Here is a 24,672-nt window from a genome sequence, read left to right as displayed (position 1 = left end):
CCTACTGAACCTCTCTCCCACCTCTGACCTCTCTAAGTTAGGTTCTGGCCTCCAGTCCAGACTTACTAAATTCTGAAGTTAGGGCCCAGAAATACGCATTTTAAAAGTCCTCCAAATGGTTCTGGTTCACTGAAAAGCTTGAGAAGCACTGTCTAGCACATCTCCATGGTTTCAGGTTCGAGTACCAAATTCCAACCATGTACAAGCTTTATAGCACTTGAGGGCAACTGCTACACTGGCAGTCCCCAGTGAACCATGATCGCTGGTATTCATCAGTTCAGTTCAGTTACTCAGTTGTGTCCGACTCTTTGCGACCCCATGGACTGCAGTAGGCCAAGCTTCCCTGTCCATCACCAAATCCCAGAGCTTGCTCAAACTCATGTCCATCCTCTGTCATCCCCTTCTCCTCCTGCTTTCAATCCTTCCCAGCATCAGGGTCTTTTCCAATGAGTCAGTTCTTCGCATCGGGTGGCCAAAGTATTGGAGTTTCAGTTTCAGCATCAGTCCTTCCAATGAATACTCAGGACTGACTTCCTTTAGGATGGACTGGTTTGATTTCCTTGCAGTCCAAGGGACTCTCAAGAGTCTTCTCCAACACCACAGTTCAAAAGCATCAATTCTTCAGCACTCAGCTTTCTTTATGGTCCAACTCTCACATCCATACATGACTACTGGAAAAACCACAGCTTTGACTAGACAGATCTTTGTTGGCAAAGTAATGTCTGCTTTTTAATAAGCTGTCTATGTTGGTCATGGTTTTTCTGCCAAGAAGCAAGCATCTTTTACTTTCATGGCTGCAGTCACCATCTACAGTGATTTTGAAGCTCTAGAAAATAAAGTCCATCACTGTTTGCATTGTTTCCCATCTATTTGCATGAAGTGATGGGACCAGATGCCATGATCTGGAAGCTGAATGGTAAGATGCCACGTGGAAATAGTCTTGGAAGGCTGAAAAACAATCTTGTACATTCCAGCTCCAGCACAGTTCTGAGCTGCATGAAGTCACTAAGCGACCTCATGTATACCACAAGAAAATTGTCAACTGAGTCCAGGTGAAATAATAAATCATTTTTAAGGAACTAATTTGGGGATGGTTGTTACAAAGCAATAAAACATAACTGATTCAGGTTTTTCAAAAAATGTGTTATGTGATATTATCTCTAAAGCTACTACTACTAATAGTCAAGACTTCATTGTATACTTACTAGGCAAACTATTCCAAGTGCTTCACATGTATTAACTTACTCATGAAGTAGGTTCTGTCATCTTCACTTTGCAGAACAAAAAGATAAATAAAGCTTTAGAGACGTTAAGAAATGTCTTCAAGGCCACATAATCAGTGTCAAGACATAGAATTATAACAGTCATTCCAAACATTATATACTATGATCATACTTGCCAGATAGAGTTATTAGGATTTTCACTGAGCTCTCTGCCATTCTTTTATCTATATTCTTATTCCTTCTAATTCAGACATTTGAATATAGATAGATATTTCACTTGTACTATATATCACTAGGCTCTGAAGAGAGTCTAAGATTCCTCATGCACACATCACAGTTGGTAGGTGCTTTTGCTTTGGCTGCCTAGCAACAGATGTTTCTTTATTCCAGTCAGGTGTAAAGAGCAAGCCCTGACTTTCAACAATAAAAGACACAGTGACTTTTCACTGCTTTGTCATGGGTTAAAAAAAAAAAAAAAAAAACCCTATAATCATAAAGGCACACAATTAGGCCTGGAACAAATCTATTCAATCCTCCTGCTTTCACATAGTAACATGCAAATAATCAAAACCACTCATCCTCTAAATGTCTCCTAAGAGATATCAGCCAGGACCAAGTTTATCCACTAAGGAAGACTTCTTGACTCTAAGAGTTTGACATTATTAGTGCCAAAAATGTACAATTAGAATGTATGCATTTTATATTATATAAGTTATACATCAATAAAGCTACTTAAAATTTAAAAAGGAGAACATTTTCACACCAATAAATTGGAAGATGGGAAAAGAAGATCTCAGTGGTTGCTTAAACCATTCTAAAGTCTGTCTTTGGAAAAATCTGGAGTGAACAAGCTCAAATTTTATTAATATGATTTATTAGAGTTAAGTACTAAAGATGCTGAAAATTAAGTAGAAATTTAAATTTTAAGATGCTAAATTTAATTTAAAATTTAAATTTTAAGATGCTAAAATTTAAGTAGAACCAATTTAAAAATATGGGCTTCCCTGGTGGCTCAATGGTGAAGAAGCCACCTGCCAAAAAGAAAACATGGGTTCAATCCCCGGTCCAGAAAGATCCCTGAAGAAGGAAATGGAAATCCACTCCAGTATTCTTGCCTGGAGAATTCCATGGACAGAAAAGCCTGGAGAGCTACAGTCCATGGGGTCGCAAAAGAGTTGAACGTGAGTTGGACACAACTTAGCTACTGAACAAATGAAATAAAAAATATATACTCTATATCAGAGGTCAGTAAACTTTTTCTGTAAAAGGTAAGACAGTTAATATTTTAGGCTTTTCAGGATTTACTAGTATCTGTCTGCTGCTGCTACTGCTGCCAAGTCACTTCAGTCGTGTCCGACTCTGTGCGACCCCATAGACGGAAGCCCATCAGGCTCCCCCATCCCTGGGATGCTCCAGGCAAGAACACTGGAGTGGGTTGCCATTTCCTTCTCCAATGCATGAAAGTGAAAAGTGAAAGGGAAGTCGCTCAGTCGTGTCCGACTCCCAGCGACCCCATGGACTGCAGCCCACCAGGCTCCTCCATCCATGGGATTTTCCAGGCAAGAGTACTGGAGTGGGTTGCCATTGTCACAACTACTCAATCATACTAATGCAGCAATAAAAGCAGCCATAGACAATACATAAATGAATGAGTATGGCTGTGTTCCAATAAACTTTATTTTTTAAAAAAACATTTATTTGGCTGCACCAGGTGTTAGTTGTGGCACGTGGGATCTTCCATCTTTGTTGTAGCTTCTGGGATATTCAGTTACGGATTGTGGGGTCTATTTCCCTCACCAGGGATCGAACCCAGGCTCCCTGCTTTGGGAGCACAGAGTCCTAACCATTGGACCACCAAGGGAGTCCCAAATAAAACTTTATTTATAAACCCAGGCAGCTGGTCCAACTTAGCCCAATGGCTGTAAGTCTGCTGATCCCCTCTCTAGGGCTTTCAAATTGGCAGATAAACAATAGAGAAAGAGGGAAATAAAGAAAAATTTATCCATCTAACAGAAGGTGGAAAGAGGTGGGGGGTTAAAGAGCAGAGAGAAAGAATGAAAAAAACATCTTAAGCACGGTAAAAAAAAGGAATCCAAATCAGTTATCACAATAAATGGCAATGAGTTAAATTCAACTATTTTAACACTGCTAGACTGGATTGAAAAAGCAAAAAAATTTTAAATAGGAATGAAATAAAATTCAATTATAATGATTATAAGATATATAAGGAAAAGGCTAAAAATTAGAAAAATATATGCCTTCTTTTAAGGTAAACAACAAAAAACAATTATTGGAACTAAAGTAAGACACTACATTAGTAATAAAAAGATAATCACACACACAAAAAAGCCTCAAGATAAACAAAGCAGTCCAAATTGAAAGGAGAAATGACAAATTCATAATAATAGATAATTTTAACATGGAAGAATTTAACCAAGTGTTTTTCAGAAGCTGATTATTCAAGCAGATCAAAAAAGTGCAATTTGGGGCAACCAAGTTTGAATTAATAACTACTTACATATAAAGAGAGAACAATGCAGCAACATCCTTCTTTTCAAACACACATTGGAATTTTTTAAATGAGTCACTAGTTAAGTCACAAAGGACAACAACAAATTTCAAAGAAACAAACATCACAGAGACCACATTCTCTGACAACATTCAGATACTAAAGACTCCTAAGTAACACATTCCCTGGTGACTCAGTGGGTAAAGAATCTGCCTGCAATGTTGGAGACTGGGGTTCAATCCCTCAGTTGAGAAGATACCCTGGAGAAAAGAATGGCAGCCCACTCCAGTATCCCTTGGACAGAGAAGCCTGGTGGGCTACAGCCCATGGGGTCATAAAGAGTCGGACACGACTGAGCAACTAACACTTTATTTCACTTTCTTCTCTTAAAATAAAAATTACAATGAGGAGTACAAAATATTTTTTAAAGTATGACAATGAAACAAATACTGTTCCTATAATTGAGTTTGTAATACAGTAGAGGTAAAAATGATCACTCAAAAATTAATATATATTATATATTATAGCTATATATGTATCGACATGCATACACACATACGCATATAATTACACAATATATAATAGCAAACCATGCTAAGTGCCATAAAGGGAAAGCAGAGTGCGCCAAGAGAACATGTCATTTGGGGTTTCCCTGAGAAAAATGACATTTTGGGGGGTGGGAGAAGGAGGAAGGGATGCACCTCCCAGGGAAAGCAAAGTAGTAGAAAGGCCCTGAGGAGAAAAGGAACAAGGGAGTGGTCCTGGGACAGAGTAACCTGAAATACATGAAAATAAATTACACCTAGGAAAAGACTTCAACTTTAAAAACAGGATAAAACAAAATAAGAACTGAGCAATACTCCACTGTATAGATGTACCGCATCTTTTTTATACCCTTCTCTGCTGATGGACATTTAGGTTGCTTCCACATCCTGGATATTGTACATAGTGCTGCAATGAACACTGGGGTATATGTATCTTTTGCAATTATGGTTTCCTCTGGGTACATGCCCAGGAGTGGGACTGCTCAGTCAAATGGTAGTCCTATTTTTAGTGTTTTAAGGAACCTCTGTACTGTTCTCCATAGTGGCTGTACCAATTTACATTCCCACCAACACTGTAGGAGGGTTCCCTTTTCTTCTCACCCTCTCCAGCATTTACTGTTTGCAGATTTTTTTGATAATGGCCATTCTGATAGGTGTGAGGTAATACCTCATTGTAGTTTTAATTTGCATTTCTCTAATAACCAGTGATAGTGATGCTGAGCATCTTTTCATGTATTTGTCGGCCATCTGTATGTCTTCTCTGGAGAAATGTCTATGTAGGCCTTCCCACCCAATTTTTGTTTGGATTCTTTTTTTGATATTGAGCTGTTTGAGTATTTTGGAGATTAATCCCTTGTCAGTTGCTTCATTTGCAAATATCTCCTCCCATTCTGAGAGCTGTCTTTTAGTCTTATTTTATTTATGGTTTCCTCTGCTGTGCCAAAAGCTTTTAAATTTAATTAGGTCTTATTTGTTTATTTTTGTTTTTATTTTCACTACTCTAGGAAGTGGGTCAAAAAAGATCTTGCTGCAATTTATGTCAAAGAATGTTTTCCATGTTTTCCTCTAAGAGTTTTACAGTATCCAACCTTACATAGAGGCAATAGAATATTACTCAGCCATAAAAAGAAACAAAATTGTGCCATCTGCAGAGACATGGATGGACCTAGGGACTGTCATACAGTCTGAAGTCAGAAAGAGAAAAACAAGCATCATATAATATCACCAATGTGGAATCTAGAAAAATGCTACAGATGAACTTAGTTACAAAGCATAAATAGAGAACAGATATACAGAATAAACATATGTATACCAAGGGTCAGGGGTGGGGTGGTGAGATTAATTGGGAGATCAGGATTGACATATATATACTATGCATAAAATAGACAACTAATGAGAACCCACTGTATAACACAGGGAACTCTATTCAGTGTTCTGTGGTGACCTAATGGGAAAGAAATATAAAAAAGAAGGGGTATATATATATGAATAACTAATTGTCTTTGCTCCATCAGAAACTAATACAACTTGTAAGACAACTCTGTGTGTGTAAAGGTCGCTCAGTCATGTCCGACTTTTTATGACCCCATGGACTATATGGTCCATGGAATTCTCTAGGCCAGAATTCTGGAGTGGGTAGCCTTTTCTTTCTCCAGGGGATCTTCCCTACCCAGGGATCAAACTGGGGTCTCCTTCATTGCAGGCAGATTCTTTACCAACTGAGTTATCAGGGAAGCCTAAGGCAACTATACTAGAATAAAAATTGATTTTAAAATGAAAATAAAAAGTTAAAAAGAACAATGATTGTTGTAATCAAATTAAACATCTTTAGAAATATAAAAAGCATTATTCCCATTTAACTGAAAAATTTTAAGAAAGTATTCTAAATTTACAGTTTTTAAGAATTTGTTATTCATCTCTTAACCATTACCTTGACCAGAACAGCATTCATTTCTCCAAGTTCCATCTTAAACTATAAGTATTTTCCACCCAGTTAAGATTTTTAAAACTACGTTTAAGATATTCAGATTACCCTTCATACCTATCAGCAATGGCTTTCCACAATTAGTTGATCTCAATATTCATGGAGTACCACAAATATCACAAATAATTCCAGCTGTGGAATCAAACAGCCCTGGATTTCAAGTTATAACCTACCCCTTCTAATTCTTAGATTCCACATCGGTAAAATGGGGTTAATAATCAAACTTGATGATGGGGATTTAGGGTCTATGTGATAACCCATGTAGATGCAGGACAGTATAATGTGATAAAAAGAAGACAAATTTGGTTCAAATCCCAACCCTACCACCTAAGAGTTGTAGGACTTTGGGCAAGTTATTAACATCTCACTGCCTAGGTTTCTTCCTCTGTGGCATGCATTTCAAATAATAGCTAGCCTCACAGTTTTAAGAATTAAATAATTCATGTAGAGTACTTATCACTCCATAAACATGAACTACAATTAGTATTAATAATAAAAAACTATTGTTGTTCTATACTTAAGTTCTAACAGTCTCATTAACAAGATTTGAGGAGACTTTCTTCTCTGCCCTCACTCAAGACATTACAACTGACAATCCTAGGGGCTCTCATTTCCTTCTAAAGGGTATTAGATGTTGGAACATATTAGCAGGCAAATTTCACTATTTCTAAAAGGTTTTCAGTAGCCTAATACACAACTACTTTGTTAGGACAAGCAATCCTTCTTGAAGACTGGGATTCTTTAGTAGGAACTAACAGAACTCTTGAGAGTCCTTATAAGTGAATACATTGATGACTTCATTGAAAGTCCCCATAACTTACAAATTCATTAGGTATTTTCAATACCTATAATTTTGTGCTTCAAAAATGCATGCTAAGCTCCATACAAAGTCAGAGTATTATATGTACAACAGTTCAATGAACCTATTGTATATTTCCTTAGACTGTTTACTCCTTCAGATAGGATAAAACAATCATAAAACTCTAAAACCGTGAGTTTTAGAGTTTAAAACTCTAACTCCTAGCAAAGCTGGGCCCACTCCAAGAATTTTTATTGAAACTGAGATTAACAATGTTATAGCCAATCCTTTTATTTATAATTAACATATAATACTACATTAGTTTCAGGTGTACACTGATTCCGCACTCTGAAATGATCACCGCATTAAGACGAGTTATCATCTGTCACCATGCAAAGCTGTTACAGTGTTACTGACTCGTCTATGTATGCATTACATCCTCCTGACCTACCTGTTTTATAAATGTGTACCTTTTAATCCCCTTCACCTATTTTGTCCACCTCCCCAAACCTCTCTCCCTCTGGCAACCACCAGCTTATTCTTGGACTCTGTGAGTCTGTATCTGCTTTGTTTGTTCATTTGTTGTTCATTTTTTATATTCCTCATATAAGTGAAATCATATGTAAATCCAATCTCTCTATACCAAAAACTGTCATGCCTCTTCCATAGTATTCCAGATGCTGAATTACTTGAAGGAAATCCAACACACAAAAAGCTGGGAACTTAACCAAATTCAATCAGCCGAAATTCAGGGGGGCGCCTGTTAGGTAGGAAGTTAGTTTTTAGAGCCAAAACACAACAGTGAGCTACACAATATACTTTTCTTTCAAAAGAATTTTCTACACAGTTTCACAGAATAATATCTATTCTGTTCTTAAACTATCCTAACTTATTTTACTGAGGAGGAACATACAATCAGAGAGGACAATGTTATGAAAAATGCAGCAAATTGTTTAATGCAGTAATCTGTTAAAAGAAAGGAAAATTTCCAACAAAACTTCAGGGTCCTAATATATCAAAAAGCCTAATGTCTTGACCATTTCAAGTGCAAAAGCAGCTCTCCCATATTTGGTTAACATCTCCTGCCCAATACCAACAGTAATGGACAATCGGAATAGGTAATTGCTGATAGCTGCCAAAACAACTAGATGGAAGCATTAATCCTACTTTATGGGCTTAAGTTTAGATTTTAAAAAAATAAAGTATTTTGTTCCTCAAAAAATAATGGGATTTTCTTTCTGGGGATGATGGATGTTGGATTTTGTTGGTGTTTTAAACTACTGCTTTGTCTCTAAGGCGTCATTCACCTTTACTTAAAAAGTAAAACATAATAACAGTAGTAGTGGTAGTAGGAATATAGTAGTAATCATAATAGTAATAATGGCACCCCACTCCAGTACTCTTGCCTGGAAAATCCCATGGACGGAGGAGCCTGGTGGGCTGCAGTCCATGGGGTCACGAAGAGTTGGACACGACTGAACGACTTTGCTTTCACTTTTCACTTTCATGCACTGGAGAAGGAAATGGCAACCCACTCCAGTGTTCTTGCCTGAAGAATCCCAGGGATGGGGGAGCCTGGTGGGCTGCTGTCTATGGGGTCGCATAGAGTCGGATACGACTGAAGAGACTTAGCAGCAGCAGCAGCAGCATAATAGTAATAATGCCTAACACATATAGCACTTGAAGTTCTGGGCACTGTTTAGGACATTAATCTCTACATTTAATCACTTAATTAATCATTTAGTCATGTAACCATTACATTAAGTGCACTTAAACCTTACCACTACCTCGTGAAGAGGGGATACTATTATTCCCATTTTATAGATGAAAAAACAAGATACAAAGAGGTTAAGTAATTTATCCAGTATTCCCATGGCTAGTAAGTAGCAGAGCCAGAATACAAATCTACACAGCCTGATTTCAGAGTAAAAATAATTTATTTTATCGATGGAATTAAACTAACTATATGTAAATAATACTAAGGACATCAAGACAAACACATTGCATAATTTATAAATTAGAAAACAAAACAAGAAAATTCACCTTGTTTTTCTTCCCTTTTAAATCCTAAGTCCCAAATAACAAAATATATTTCAATCTACTTAGGTAAAAAGACTACAATACCCCAAATTTCCACCATTTGTTCCACAAATTAAGCTCTTTTCTCTAGTTCTCTTGTAAGTTAGAAGTGAATCACTGCATCCATATAGATTAACTAGAATACTAAGAACCAAGGCCGCCTACATCCACATGACTTTATCATTTGTGCCAAGAAATTACTGCCTACAAAGATAAAACTGTAAATCAGTAAATAACTTCACTGTTTAGCTCAAGAACCTCCCAAAAGTCCGGTTATCTCAATAACAGACTATTCAAACTGTTTCTTTTTCACAATATTCCTTCAATAGGGCAAATAACTCAAACAGTTGTATACTTTTAAGACTTGGTTAAGATTCTTGCCTCAATGTTTCTACTAATTCTAAACTATTATATCACAAATTTTATCCCATTTCAATCATATCACTGCACTGACAGACCTATCTTAAATCTCTCAGGGTCACACCTGAAATTCTACACTATCTGCCCATGACCTCTCCATTGTAAAGTCCACTAAGTGTGATCTCCTTACTGTAGTAAGCAATAAACTCAGTTTTGCTTAATCAACAAGCCTTTTTGGCTTTCTTTGGGGCAGTGGACAGTCAAAAAAAGATAATATTCTGTTATTCCATTTCAGCTGCTCTCTTAACAACTCCTTTTTTTAAAAAATCTCTTCTTAGAGACCACAGGTAAAATTAAATGCACCAAGAAATTGGATCACTATAGAAAAAGAAACATAAACCAGCCAGTGGAAGGGGGCCAAGTAAATCTAATAATAAACTCAACTTGAGACCTGAAACTATATTTCATATAGTCACAGCTTAAGCTGAATTGGGTTAATTATGCATTTCACAATGGTTTAAAATATCCCTAAAACTGAAATTTAAAAATAAACAATGCCTTCATATATCAAAGTTTAAATAAAATATTCTGCCATCTGATTAGATTCAACAAAAATTTTTTACTTGAACTCATGCCTCTACTTTCATATATCAAATATGAGTATATGAAATATAGTTTAAATCTTTAAAAAATAAAAATGACTTAAACCCATATAATACTTAGAACACAAAAATTTTTTAAATCCATTCATTCATCTATTATTTATTTAGTATAAATAAATAGTATTTACTTAGTATTTATTTAAACATCTATTATTTAGTATATTGCAGTTTTTTAGAGATGACCTTTTAAATTATACCCCATCTCATTTCCAAAAGGATTTGGGATGGCTGACAAAAATACATTGAACAACTAAAACAAACACATGAAGAAAAATAAAGAAAAAAATTGCAAACTCTTTCACACACATACACACAAACACACACATATGAAAGAACTGTTTCAGATACTCAGAACCAAAAGAAGTTTCTAGCTTGCTCAGGAAGGGCATACTGTAGATCTGATAGACATTGCTTTAAATTAGAAGTGCTGTTTAAGTGAATTAAGTTAATCACAGTATGCAGCTGGGAGAAGAGAAAGCAGATTAAAAGTCAGGGAATCAAGATCAGTAATAGGATGAGCATGAGCAGGAACCCAAGGAACATCTTTTAGAAATGCACAAAGAGAAAGACAAATATAAACTCAGATTTTGCCCTCATATTACATCACTTTTATTCATGTGCCTTCAAAAAAGTGAATGGAAATATTAAAACTATATTTTAATTTCAACACATAGCCTATATCAAGAAAACAAATATTAACAAATTCGGCTATTAGCAATGTTCTTGCCTGGAGAATCCCAGAGACGGCAGAGCCTGGTGGGCTGCCATCTATGGGGTCACACAGAGTCGGACACGACTGAAGTGACTTAGCAGTATTGGCTATATTGTATTTAACACAGTACTTACCTTCGCTGACAGCATGGGGCTTAACAATGCAACAAGTAGTACAATTGGTAAATTTAGCAGTGTTTGCTGGCCCACACACTCCACTCGAAGGAAAAAATAACTCCATTTCCTAAAGACAGAGAGAAATGACTTTGGCACATGTAATTTTGTTATACATCTGTAAAACGACTCAGGAAATGTGCATCAGAGACTACTTTCTGGATACCTCAGAGAGAAGCTAAAGTAGAGGGTATAGGGGAAGTGACTGTCCCAGGGAGGCCCCATAGGGTCCTACCCAAATACAATCTCTTTTACTCCTAAGCTATTTATATGAGAAGGGAAGAACAAAGCAATTACTTTTTTTTTATTTTATTTTTAAACTTTACAATATTGTATTGGTTTTGCCAAATATCGAAATGAATCCGCCGCAGCTATACATGTGTTCCCCATCCTGAACCCTCCTCCCTCCTGCCTCCCCATACCATCCCTCTGAGTCGTCCCAGTGCACCAGCCCCAAGCATCCATATCGTGCATCAAACCTGGACTGGCAACTCGATTCATACATGATATTATACATGTTTCAAGGCCATTCTCCCAAATCATCCCACCCTCTCCCTCTCCCACAGAGTCCATAAGACTGTTCTATACATCAGTGTCTCTTTTGCTGTCTCGTATACAGGGTTATTGTTACCATCTTTCTAAATTCCATATATATGCATTAGTATACTGTATTGGTGTTTTTCTTTCTGGCTTACTTTTAAAGTTTCACAATATAAATTCTTTCCTGAATTTCCTAAAAATTATTTTTACAAAGGCTAACTGATGAACTGAACCTTGTTTTAAGTCTTAAAAAAGAACATATAAAGAAGTATTAAAGCAATGACAATATGTATTATTCTGTCCCAGGAATAAAACTGAGAATGTCTTAACATTTTGAATATTGGATGTAATCAATATAAGGTTCCCTATTTTATCCAAAGTATCAGTTTATGAGACACAGGTTCGATTCAAGGCTTTCATTAAAATGTCTAAAATGCAGTTAAAAATTAGGAAATCTTTACAGAAACAGATGAGTATTCAAGAATCAGAGCTACAGTTAGTTAAAATTAATTTACTATATATATGGTGCTAGTTTAAAGTCAAATCACATGAACCTCATTTTATAACCAGATACATGTTGTGCTATTTGCTTTGCACATAACTCATTAAAAGGACAACTCAGCAATTTGAACTGGCCATGAAGATGGCCACACTAACCAATTTTTCAGACATATGCTTCTCTGCCACTAAGCTTTTACTACTATTATCTCCACCGTTCCCTATAAAGCCGGCTGTCCTCAAAGAACCATGCTAATGTGTAAAGGATCACTTCAAAGATCACTTCCTCCAGGAGGCCTTTACTGATGCTGCCAATCATCAGTACCCTATACTTCTCCAAGGTTGTGGTTATTTTGGTAACTGCCCCCAAAAGAACTAACTTGCACAGCCTTGTAGGTGCTTCAGCATCTAAAACAAAGAGCTCAAAGTAAATACTCACTTTCACTAAATTTAAAAATTGAAAGATAATAGGATGTGTTACTGTACCACACTGGTATGCAGTTTAAAACAACCAATTGGGGGACCTCCCTGGTGGTCCAGAGGTTAAGACTCTGCACTCCCAGTGCAGGGGTGCAGGTCTGATTGCTGATTGAGGAGCTAAGATCTAACATGCCTTATGGTGTGGCCAGAAAAACAAATAAAAAACCAATCTGAGGAACTTCAAATAGTGGCATATAGACATTACTTTGCCAAAAAAGGTTCATCTAGTCAAGGCTATGGTTTTTCCTGTGGTCACGTATGGATGTGAGAGTTGGACTGTAAAGAAGGCTGAGCGCCGAAGAATTGATGCTTTTGAACTGTGGTGTTGGAGAAGACTCTTGAGAGTCCCTTGGACTGCAAGGAGATCCAACCAGTCCATTCTGAAGGAGATCAGCCCTGAGATTCCTTTGGAAGGAATGATGCTAAAGCTGAAACTCCAATACTTTGGCCACCTCATGCGAAGAGTTGACTCATTGGAAAAGACTCTGATGCTGGGAGGGATTGGGGGCAAGAGGAGAAGGGGACGACAGAGGATGAGATGGCTGGATGGCATCGCTGACTCGATGGACGTGAGTCTCAGTGAACTCCAGGAGTTGGTGATGGACAGGGAGGCCTGGCGTGCTGCGATTCATGGGGTTGCAAAGAGTCGGACACGACTGAGAGACTGATCTGATCTGATCTGATCTGATACTTGAGTGATTCCAGCATTAATGACTCTTTAGAATTAAAATGTTCCATTTCTTAGACAAGTATCTTTCTATTGTATTAATGCCTTTGCTTATTACTCTTCTTGATGAGTATCACCAAGTACCGCTTGTAGACCTGTACCAGATGCTTTGATTACATATTCTCAGAGAACTTGTATGGTACAGATGAAAACTCAAATACCTACAGGGTCCTGGTAGGTAGTGAATGAATGAATGAAGTAAACCTAGTGTGACAAGAAGCTATGGTAGAGGACTGCAAACTGTAAGGACAGGGCCTTTCTACAGCTCCTCTTCTCTGCTTCCTTTGCAACAAAACTTCTCAGAAGAGATGTCGTCATTTTGTCTTATTCTCTTCCATTCCCTCTTAAACTTACAACTAATTAGGCTTTCATTCTGTGGAAGTTTACTCATGAAAATCCCCAGCCACCTCCACGTTGCCAAGTACCCTGGTTAATTCTCAGACCTCACCTTACCTGACCCAACAGCTTTTGACACAATTGATCCCTACATCCTGGAATGCTTTTATTACTTGGTTTTCTTCCCACCTCACTTGTCACTTCTTCTCAGTCTCCTTTAATGATTTTCTCCTATCTAGCAGACGCCTAAGTGCTTGTGAGGGGTCTAGTACTATCTATTGTCACTATTCTATTGTCCCTGTCTTGCTGAGGTCCTTGAGTCCCATGGCTTTCAATGCTCTCTGTATTCTGATGGTTCCTACATTTTAACCTCCGGCCCAACTTCTGCCCTAAACTACACATCCATATTGACATTTCAGATTTAAAACATCCAAAACAGAACTTCTAATTTCCACTGTCTCCCATTAATCTGTTCAATCCCACCTTTTTCCTTATCCTTCAATTGCACAAGGAAAAAATAAACAATAACAACAAGAAACTAGTAATTCCTGATTCTTCTCCACCTGTCCCATATATCAGGAAATCCTTCAAAATATATCCAGAATCCATCCACTACCTTCACTATCTGTCACTTTGGTCCATGCCACATGCCAACCAACTCTTCCTTTAACAATTTCACTAACCACCTGAATGACCTCCCATTCCAAATTTTCCCACAACACATGTCCCTCCACCCTAACTGGTCCATTATTAACAGTAGTAAAAATGAGACTTAGAAAAATCATGTCACTCCTCTGCACAGTACCCTCCAACATCTCCTGTCTCATTCACAATAAATTTCAAAGTCCCAGATGTCCTACAAGGCCTTATGTGACCTGGTCCCTTGCTACATCTGACCTAATCTTCAACCTATTTCCATGAAGCTATTTCTGCCCCAGCATCACTGGCCTCACCTCCTCACTGTTCCTTGAACACAGCAAATATCCTACCTCAGAATCTTTACATGTATTGTTCCCTTTCTTCCTGGAACACTTTCCCCAGGACATTTGAATGGCTTTCTCCCTCACTTCCTTCTGATCTCTGCTCAAACCAGAGACTGTAAGGACTTTCTGAATATACTAGATTTAACAGCATTCTAGAGACTTCCCTGGTGGTCCAGTGGTAAGAATCCACCTTCCAATGCAGGGGGATGTGGGTTTGATCCCTGGTTGGGGAACCAAGATCTCACATGCTAAGGGGCAACTAAGCCTGTGTGCTGCCACTACTGAGCCTCCTGCCACAACTAGAAAGCCTGGGCACTTTAACAAAATATTCCACGTGCCTCAACTAAGACCGGACACAGCCAAAACTAAAATAATTTTTTTTTTTTAAATAGTATTCCACACCTCCACTCCACACATGATCCTTCTGCCTCTGGTCTTTTTCTGTGGCTTTCTCCTGGTTTATTTTCTTCAGAGCACTTATTAGTAGACATCAGAGTTACAGATCTGTTTATTTATTATCTGACATTAGAAGAGCTGTAAGCTCCATGAGAAGCAGGACTTTGCCTTGTTCACAATAGCTTCTCAATAAATATTTTGGAATGACTGAAATTCAGAAGCAGTTTATTTAACATATGAAGAATTTTTATTTATCTACCCTGAACAAATGAGAAAAAAAGACATTCAAAAGGCTTAAGGAACAAGCCCTTGCGAGTTAATACATGGCAAAGTCATGTTTCAAAATCCAGTCATACTAACTCCAAAGTCCTGAACTTTTTCTATAATATCACTTCTCTTTCAGATGTAAAAAGCAATGCTAGAATGTTCCAACTCTAGTTTAACCAATTATTTGACCAATTATTTTTGTCTCAACCTCTTTTTTGCTCAGTTGAAAAAAATGAAAACCCAAGTTTTTCAAGTACTCATTTATATATGAATAAATATGTATTTAAGGCAAAAATATAAAGATTGCCACTTAAATATATCTTGGTGAAAGTGAGATTCTATGCCTTTGCTTTCTCTTTCTCCTTGGGCTGACTGCCATATCTGTCTCACCTATTAATTCAGCTAATATTTGCAAGAACCCTGTTACTAGATCATGGTTATATGGCAAGTAATTTAGAGACTTCAAACAACAAATATACTGATAATGTCAAACAAAAAAATTCATATTCATTTGTGATTTCAGCTGCTTTAAACATTCTGCATAAAGCTTTTCTCTTTCTGAGGTTCTTTGCTATTACTCTAAGTCTTTTATATGTCTCTAAATGACCTAGCAGGGATGGATAAAGATATGTAACTTTCCCCAAAAATAAAACTCAGACTCAATTTGATCAGCTTTAAGTATACAGTTTTTTGTACTGTATTTTATACAAATTGTTAAGTATATACTTATATCATTTCATAAATTTCACCCTGATAAGACCCCATGTGAAATCTCCTAAAACATTTGACTAATCTACACCCATATCCTTAATCATCAGGATAAAATAAATTAATAAATGGTTGCCAGTTACAGGTGTCTCTGAAAATTTCACACAGTCATTTTAAATATCATTTTTGTAAAGGACTCAATTTAAGACATTTAAAAAAAATTACTGAAATCTACATATTCTAATGTCAAATATGAAATCTGTTCTCAGAAAATAAACCAAGATATTGATGAAATATGAAGTCACATGATCAGTGCACCCTTAGTACAAACATGAAAAGAATTAGAACCTAACAAAACATCCAAAGGTAAGGAAATGCTGAAGTAAAAATGCTTTATCCATGCAGGAGAATATTCCACAGCCATCAAAACTTAAGGGCTTCCTCAGTGGCTCAGCACTAAAAGAATCCACCTACAATGCGGGAGATGAGGGTTCAGTCCCTGGGTCGGGAAGATCCCCTGGAGAAGGAAATGGCAACCCATTCCAGTATTCTTGCCTGGAGAATCCCATGGACAGAGGAGCCTGGCGGGCTACTGACCATGGGTTTGCAAAGAGTCAGACATGACTGAGCAACTAACACTTTCACTTTCATATCATAAAACTTGCTAGTATTATTCCACTTTATATATGACCAGACTAAAAACCATCTTAAATTAGCTGAGAAACTTCTCAATACTAAGAATTAACTTGCATCTCATTAATTCAACATCAGTATAAACCCAGTGGAGGAATACCTTATTTATATAAATTTAAAATGAGAATTATTAATAGAAAAACTTTCATAAACACTAGCTATATGTAGAAAAAGGAAGGATGTTAAGCTTGAAAATACGGTGTCAAGTCTGAGTCAAAGAAAGAATATGTCTTTTTGAATATTCACTTTCCATAAAGTGGTATTCTTACAGGAATAATTCATTTACTGATAAGCCTCAGTGATTTAAGTCTTTGGAACAAAACAAGACAACAAGTATTTTAACTGGAGAAACATATTCAGACCATGACCAGATTGCCAGTTCTCAAAGGAGACATATCACTGAAACACTGTTTCAGTTTGGTCACTCAGTCTTGTCCCACTCTTTGCGACCCCATGGACTGCAGCACACCAAGCTTCCCTTATCCATCACCAACTCCCAGAGCTTTATCACAAGCAAAAGGTCAAAGGTTTCTTCTACTATTAGATCAGCTGCATAAATCTACCTTAAGTCAGCTGTGACAAAATGCTTTACTCTGATATCAAACATTTAGCAAAACCAAAACAAATTAAAATAGTTTAAAAACAGCTTACTCTGGCAGCACAAGCGAAAGAATCAGGGCCATGAGCTGCATTCTTTATGCCATCTGTTCCAAAGAGGGCTCTAATGCTTTCAGGAGCATCTGTACGTGCCAGTCCAGAGTTCGCAGGTCCGAGAAGTCTCTTCCATTCACATATAGCATCATCTCGTAAAATCTCCATGGCAATTATAGGTCCACTTGTAATAAACTGGATCAGCTCACTGTGAAACAGGTGAAAGATTGATTTGCTTCATTTTTGTATTAACCAAGGCATCTCTCTTAACAAAGAAATATTACCATTTGAGTATTTAATCACATAGCTATAAATATGAATATTATTGTCTCAGAACTATTGGACATAGTGAATTTTACATGGACAAGGTAAAGTTTTTATAAACTGAGTGTCCTGCAGTAGCCTGAGTCACTACAAATCACTATTGTCAAACCAATTACTGTTAGCAGAAGCATCAATGTTTCAGTGAACTAAGACTATTTCATTGATTTAAAATGCATATTGTTGATCTATTGCTTTTTGCATTGTTCTGAAAGGTACAGAAGAATCTTCTTATTTTCACATAATTTAACATGGTAGTCAAATAAAATCTCAATAGACAAAGTGATGAGTGATGTCTTGGAATATATTTGTAGTAAGAATCCAATAATTTCTGTGTAGATTTATTAGAATTCAAAGAATGACAATGAATTTTCAGTCACTAAGCACTGAGTTGGTCAAGTGACATACAAGACATTAAACTAGAAGCTGTAATAATACAAATATATACAAACACTATAATGAAGAATAATTTCCAAGAGAATTATGGATGCCTATTCTACACAAGGTATGGGAATATTTTGATAATGCTTTGTTTAAAATAACCTATAACATAATGATTTTCTTATGTAAAACTTGAATAAAACACTATTATGTACAGGACACCAACTAGAATGTTTACCGTAGCTTGGCTAATCCTTCATTATTAGAAAAGTAAGCACTTCTCCTTTGTCAACAGTAATGAGGTACACCATATTCACTTAACTTTAAATACAACCCAAATATTTAGAACATAGATTCACTTTCTAACATATTTGTCGCTATATTTCAAACAGCAAAATGTGTATCAAACAATTTATTTAACACAAGGGTTCTATGAACTATGTTTTACATACATTGAGAATACCATTAATAGTTTAAAACACAAATAGATACTCAACATAAATGTAATTATTACTCTATTTTTATTCTACTGAAATCTAAAAAGAAAGCTATGCTCCTCATAATTTAAACAGTTCATGCCATTTGCTTCTGATTAACGTTTAGTATATTTATTTAACAAAGAATTTTCACCTAGTAAAAGGAGAGGGGGAAAAAACACACCAATTCTTAGAAAAAAAGCTCTCTGCAGTTGTAAGATGTTGCCAAGGACTTTTTTTAAGATATTTTTATTTTATTCATTTGCCCCACTGGGTCTTAGCAGTGACATGCAGGATCTTTAGCTGAGGCATGTGAACTCTAGCTGCGGCATATGGGATCTAGTTCCCTGGCCAGGGACTGAACTTGGGCCCCCTGCATTAGGAGTGCGGAGTCTTAGCCACTGCACCACCGGGAAGTCCCTGCTACGGACTTTTTGACAAATTATTCTCAGGTAACAGATTTTTGAATTGTGAAATTAAAACTCTTTAGTTTTCCACAATATCCTCCATTATACAACATGAGCCTTGAATTCAGTACCTACTTTAAAAAGGGCCTTGACTGATGGTCTATATGAAAATCTGTTGCTTCTTTCCTATAAAATAACCAAAATGACAAAAGTTAACAATTATGTAAGGAAATTAACTTATATTAATAAAATAATGAAATTCTCTATTTGATCCATATGAGAATTAAGGACTTTTCACCAAATATTCTGCTCAAATGCCCCCTCTTTTCAAATTTTTGCTAGTATGCATATCTATGTTAAGATGTAAAAATAAAATGAATAAAAGAGGCAATATTTACTGTTCATGTTCAAGTCTACTATCTTCCTTTTCACTAGCATCTTAATCATTCTAAAAACGTTTAACATATGACCAATAAGAATTACTGTTTTTTAAAGTTCACGCAAGTTGAACATCAAAAAATATGTAATCTTTATCAATGAAAAGAAAAATATTAATTATTGCAAAGATATTTACAAATTCAAAAGTTTTTACTTTCTTCTATAGGCTTTAACTTGAGAGCTTAGGCTAGAATTTTAATTTAATAGTTAAAATTTTCTTTCTTATATAGATTGCTCCAAAAGAAAAGACTATGGACTTGTGTTTTTAAAGACTGCTTGACAAATTATGCACATCAATGTACTCTTACTGGTTATTACTGTATTAAAAACTAACGCTTGAACTTACATCCTCCAAAAAAGGGATAATATAGAGATATTCAGAAATCTAAATTTATCAGTGGCAATCAGGATTTACTTTTTAAATTTATAGTTCCACAACCATGGAGAAAATAAATAGGATAATGGAATTTTACACATATTGAAAAAGTTATTTAGACTTTTCAGCTAATCAAATCAAGTGTCTCAAACTCATACAGTTTTCTCAAAGGCTTGAAACAGTTCATATTATGTGACAAACATGTCAACATCAATTTTTTAAAATAGCAAAGTATCCTCTAACAAAGGATTAAACTTTCAGGCTTGATAGTTTAGTATGCAATGCATGAAGATTTTATATGTTAGTTGATCAAGCACATCCGACTCTGCAAACCCATGGACTGTAGCCCACCAGGCTTCTCTATCCATGGAATTCTCCAGTCAAGAATACTGGAGTAGGTAGTCATTGCCTTCTCCACAGGATCTTCCCAACCAAGGGATCAAACCCAGGTCTCCTGTATTGCAGGCCGATTTTTTTCAAGCCACCAGGGGCTTGACGTGATGCTTTAAGATCTTATGGGTTCATTAAAAAATAAATTCATATAATGAATTTATATAATAATTAATATATCAGGATATACTTTTATTCAAACCAAATGTACTAAAATGTTCTCTTTGGCCATGAAGAGATTATGAAAGTATACTACGCAAGTATAGAAAACAAAATTTGCCCCAAGACATAGAAAGGGAAGAAAACTTATTCTTCTAGAGACTATTATATGCCAATGTTAAATTTTATTATTCCCCACAACAATATATTGAAATAGGTATGATCATCTTCATTTTACATTTAAAAATAATGTAGTTCGGCATGATTACATAACTTATCCAGATCAAAATGCTACTTAGTAAAGGAAGAAGGAGAAGGAGATGTGAACCCAAATTTCTGATTGTTTATGATCTTTCTATTACCAACTTCAGAAAAATAAAAATAAAAACTCTAGTGGTTAAGCAGAAGAATTCACAAAACTGATATGGATAATCTGTATTGCATCCTAAAATGAGGTAAAAACTCTGAAAAATTCAAGTGGGGAGTATTTTAGAAGAGTTAGCAGTGAGACTACTAATCTGACCAATTCTACAGAACTACTAAGAAAACAAAATCTTTAACATTAATGAAAACTATTAATTACTGAAAGTATTTTGTTTTCTTCTAACATGTCACTGACTCCACAGTTACTTCCATTCAAAATCTATCACTGAAACCAAAATGAATTCATGAATTTTTTTCTCATCACTTGTATTTAATTCCCTCCCTTAAAAGGCTTAGATGGAGAGAAACAAGTGCATGACCACCTACAGAAGTCTTTTCTGTTCTTGTTTTGTTATGTTTTCTTGTGTTTTCATAACATTCTCACAATGATCTATTAATTATTTTATGAAATATTTACTTAGTGTCTACTTTGAATCAGGCCCTGATCCGAGAACTAGAAGTACAGTTAAATGGAACCCAGCTGCTGCTTTTCAGATACCGTCATGAGGGAGGAGCCGACGTTTGAGCAAGTAAGTTTTGAGAAGATTTAAGCTTTGGGAGACACTTCTCTGTGGGTCTCTTGCCTTCCTAACACATCTGATTGTGTATGCCAAGAATGCAAGGCCCCAACTACTCTTTATCCTAGCCATTTCTTGGAGTTATGTTTATAGTGAGTGACTTTGAGGGATGAGGTCATGTCTCCTTAGTACAAAGAGCAGACTTGTTTACAGCTTGCTAATGAAACAGTGGGTAACCTGAGTTCAACCCTCCTCAGCTGTGATGCAATCAACTGTGTGTGCAACATCTACCCAGGCCCATCTCATATTATTCTCACAGGACATGAAGGCAACGGAAACCAACAGAAACATGATGTTCATGCTGCTAATTGAACCTAATCAAGCCCTGTGTCCCTGGATCAGAAGTCTCATGTCTTCTGCTAGCATCCCTGAGAGAGTAACACACTAACTTGTTAACTTTTAAGTTAGGTAAAATCCAAGACTTGACAGTAATATTAATAGAGATGTATAAGGTGCTATGAACAATTTAAACAGCTATTAAGTTTTTTGGGGCAGCTTTATTGTGGGAAATTTGATGCCAGATTACACCTCCAATGTTTGATATAGACATAAAAAAGTTCAATGTCACTAACACTATTCAAAGTCATCTCTCAGAATTCAGCCCCACTGCCTGCTGTAAGGGCAGACAGAAACGGGACAAATCGAACTACGCTCAGAAGGATCATGACCTCTGTTTCCACTAAGTAATGGCAGCAGTGGTAAGTACTATACCGCCACCACTGATAGCTAACACCTATATGCGCATACTGTGTGCAACAATTTTCAAAGCATTTTACTTTTATTAAGCTCACGTAACCCTTGTAACAACTTTACAGTATTGGTGATATTATAACCTCCATTTAGCAGATGAAGAAACTGAAACAGAACTAAGTTGTGCAGAGCCACAACCTAATCTGGCTCTCGATTCTGTGCTCTGAAATAGATGTCTGCCTTTCCGGAATATATGTAAGCTGGGAGATCTTACAAAGGGGAAAATTTCAAATTGTCTTTTTTTGGGATAAAATTGAGCATGTTTTATTAAGGTTTCTAAGGAGCAGACTTCTCAATATTGGATTTCTACTGCTATCCATTGTCCCTGTTCTCACAGAGACAAAAAAGCAACTGTCCCATGGGACAGAGATCCAGGATCAGCAGTGAGAAGACACCTAACCAAACAAACATAAATCACTGGAGTAAGTAACAAAACTGCTGGGTCCAGCCCTGCCTAACAACTACACTAATCCCCTTACCTTACAGTAATTCTAACTTTCACTAAATTACTTAGAAAATATCTGGTCAAATAAAACAGCTTGCTTTTCAGAACAATAAATAGGTATATTTACCAATTACATATAATACGTTGGGAGGAACAAAAACATTTCCAAACTAAAACATTTCCAAACACATCACTTTTGAAATCTCAACAGTAAGAGTTCCTTGTCAAATATGAATAATATTCATTTCTTTTATAATTTCTATAGAATGTGTTATATAAAAAATTACAGATGTGAAACACTGATGGAGTTATGAAAGAAAATAAAGAATTAATGTCTAATAAATAATTAATAGTTATTAGTATAACCTGACAATTCCTACTTGCTTAGAGTTCAATCATGATTTACGCATCTGATTACCTGTTGTCTTATATTTTCTCATTCTAATAAGATTACTAATCTATTCTTTGTCATTCTGTGGAAGTTTTTAAACAACAACATGAAAGATAATTTTTTTTAAAAAAGGAACCAGACATTATATAACTGAAAATGATCAAAAAATTTACCTTGATAGCGTCATCATTTTGAGTTTGGTTAGAGTAAATCCAGCTTTGTTTATTATTTCAATTATTTCTCCAGCTTTTGATACTGCATCTGGTTTAATCAGGGCTAATGTTCTGTAAGGAAATACATTTAAAAATAAAAATAGTTCAGCAGTTTTTACTTATAATACTTAATCAGAGGCCGTTTCCATTAAAATCCTAGCTCAAAGTAAATTATAAAGAGAAATGTACTAATAATCTCTTAAAAACTTATACAATGGTATTCTCTCAAATCATCCCACCCTTGCCTTCTCCCACAGAATCTGAAAGTCTGTTCTTTATATGTGTCTTTTTTGCTGTCTCGCATATAGGGTCACTGTTACCATCTTTCTAATTTCCATATATTTGTGTTAACATTCCATATTGGTGTTTTCCTTTCTGACTTACTTCACTCTGTATAGTGAAGTCGCTCAGTCGTGTCCGATTCTTTGCGACCCCATGGACTGTAGCCTACCAGGCTCCTCCCTCCATGGGATTCTCCAGGCAAGAGTAGTGGACAGTACTCTTGAGTGGGTTGCCATTTCCTTCTCCAGGAGATCTTCCCGACCCAGGGATCGAACTTGGGTCTCCCACATTGCAGGCAGACGCTTTAACCTCTGAGCCACCACTCTGTATAAAAGGCTTCAATTCACTCTGTATAATTAGCCTCCAATTAAAATATATAAATAAATAAAAACTTATACAATGGAAGTTTACTGTTTTCCCCAAGGAAATAAAAATTAGTACCCAATCTATAAAAAGAGCAATAAAAGTTTGCTAAGTCACTTCAGTCGTGTCCAACTCTGTGCGACCCCAGAGACGGCAGCCCAGGCTTTTCCATCCCTGGGACTCTCCAGGCAAGAACACTGGAGTGGGTTGCCATTTCTTTCTCCAATGCATGAGAGTGAAAAGTTAAAGTGAAGTCGCTCAGTCGTGTCCGACTCCCAGCGACCCCATGGACTGCAGCCCACCAGGCTCCTCCATCCATGGGATTTTCCAGGCAAGAGTACTGGAATGGGGTGCCATTGCCTTCTCTGAATAAAAGGTTAGAAGGGGAAAAAAAGTTAAGACTGTGATTTTAAATATGCCCACGTAAGAAAACATAGGTGTTTAAAAACACTTCTATTTCTTAGCATTTTATAAAAGATAACAATTTTCTAAAAAGTTACATTAAACATACTATCACCTTGATTTCTGGTCTCTTAAACTTTAACATGTGTATGCCATGCAGTCAGTTCAGCATTGATTTGGAAATTATTCTAAATTCTTCTGTTAACACTTTATTCATAGCATGAATCATGTACAAAGAAATAAATGTCCCCCTACCTGACAACGTCTATGACTAGCAAACACCCTGCTAACATTTCTTTTCACTATGTGTTTAATTGGAGGATAGTTGCTTTACAATGTTGTGTTGGTTTCTGCCATTCAACAACATGAATCAGTCATAAGTATACTATGTCCCCTCCCTCTTGAACCTCCCTTCCATCCCCTACCCATCCCACCCCTCTAGGTTGTCACAGAACACCAGGTTGAGCTCCCTCTGTCATAGAGCAAATTCACACTCAGTTCAGTTCAGTCACTCAGTCGTGTCTAACTCTTTGTGATCCCGTGAATCACAGCA

At 36.4% G+C, this 24,672-nt stretch overlaps 1 protein-coding gene across 3 annotated transcripts in view; it reads right to left on the bottom strand.

The window, feature by feature from the left end:
* NME7 (NME/NM23 family member 7) overlaps positions 1-24,672 on the bottom strand; it is a 248,043-nt gene that overhangs the window by 165,393 nt on the left and 57,978 nt on the right. For all 3 annotated transcript variants that reach the window (XM_025285986.2, XM_025285985.2, XM_025285988.2), the window contains 4 exons: positions 23,034-23,144; positions 19,046-19,096; positions 17,326-17,533; positions 11,008-11,116 (listed from right to left, as the gene is read on the bottom strand). In XM_025285986.2, the coding sequence (XP_025141771.1) occupies positions 11,008-11,116; positions 17,326-17,533; positions 19,046-19,096; positions 23,034-23,144 (479 nt within the window). The remainder of the gene's footprint in view (positions 1-11,007; positions 11,117-17,325; positions 17,534-19,045; positions 19,097-23,033; positions 23,145-24,672) is intronic.

This window comes from Bubalus bubalis, chromosome 5 (assembly GCF_019923935.1).
Source record: "Bubalus bubalis isolate 160015118507 breed Murrah chromosome 5, NDDB_SH_1, whole genome shotgun sequence".
In the NCBI taxonomy this organism is placed as follows: Eukaryota; Metazoa; Chordata; class Mammalia; order Artiodactyla; family Bovidae; genus Bubalus; species Bubalus bubalis.
The sequence above is the reverse complement of the archived record's forward strand: the minus strand, read 5'-3'. Positions and strand labels throughout refer to the sequence as shown.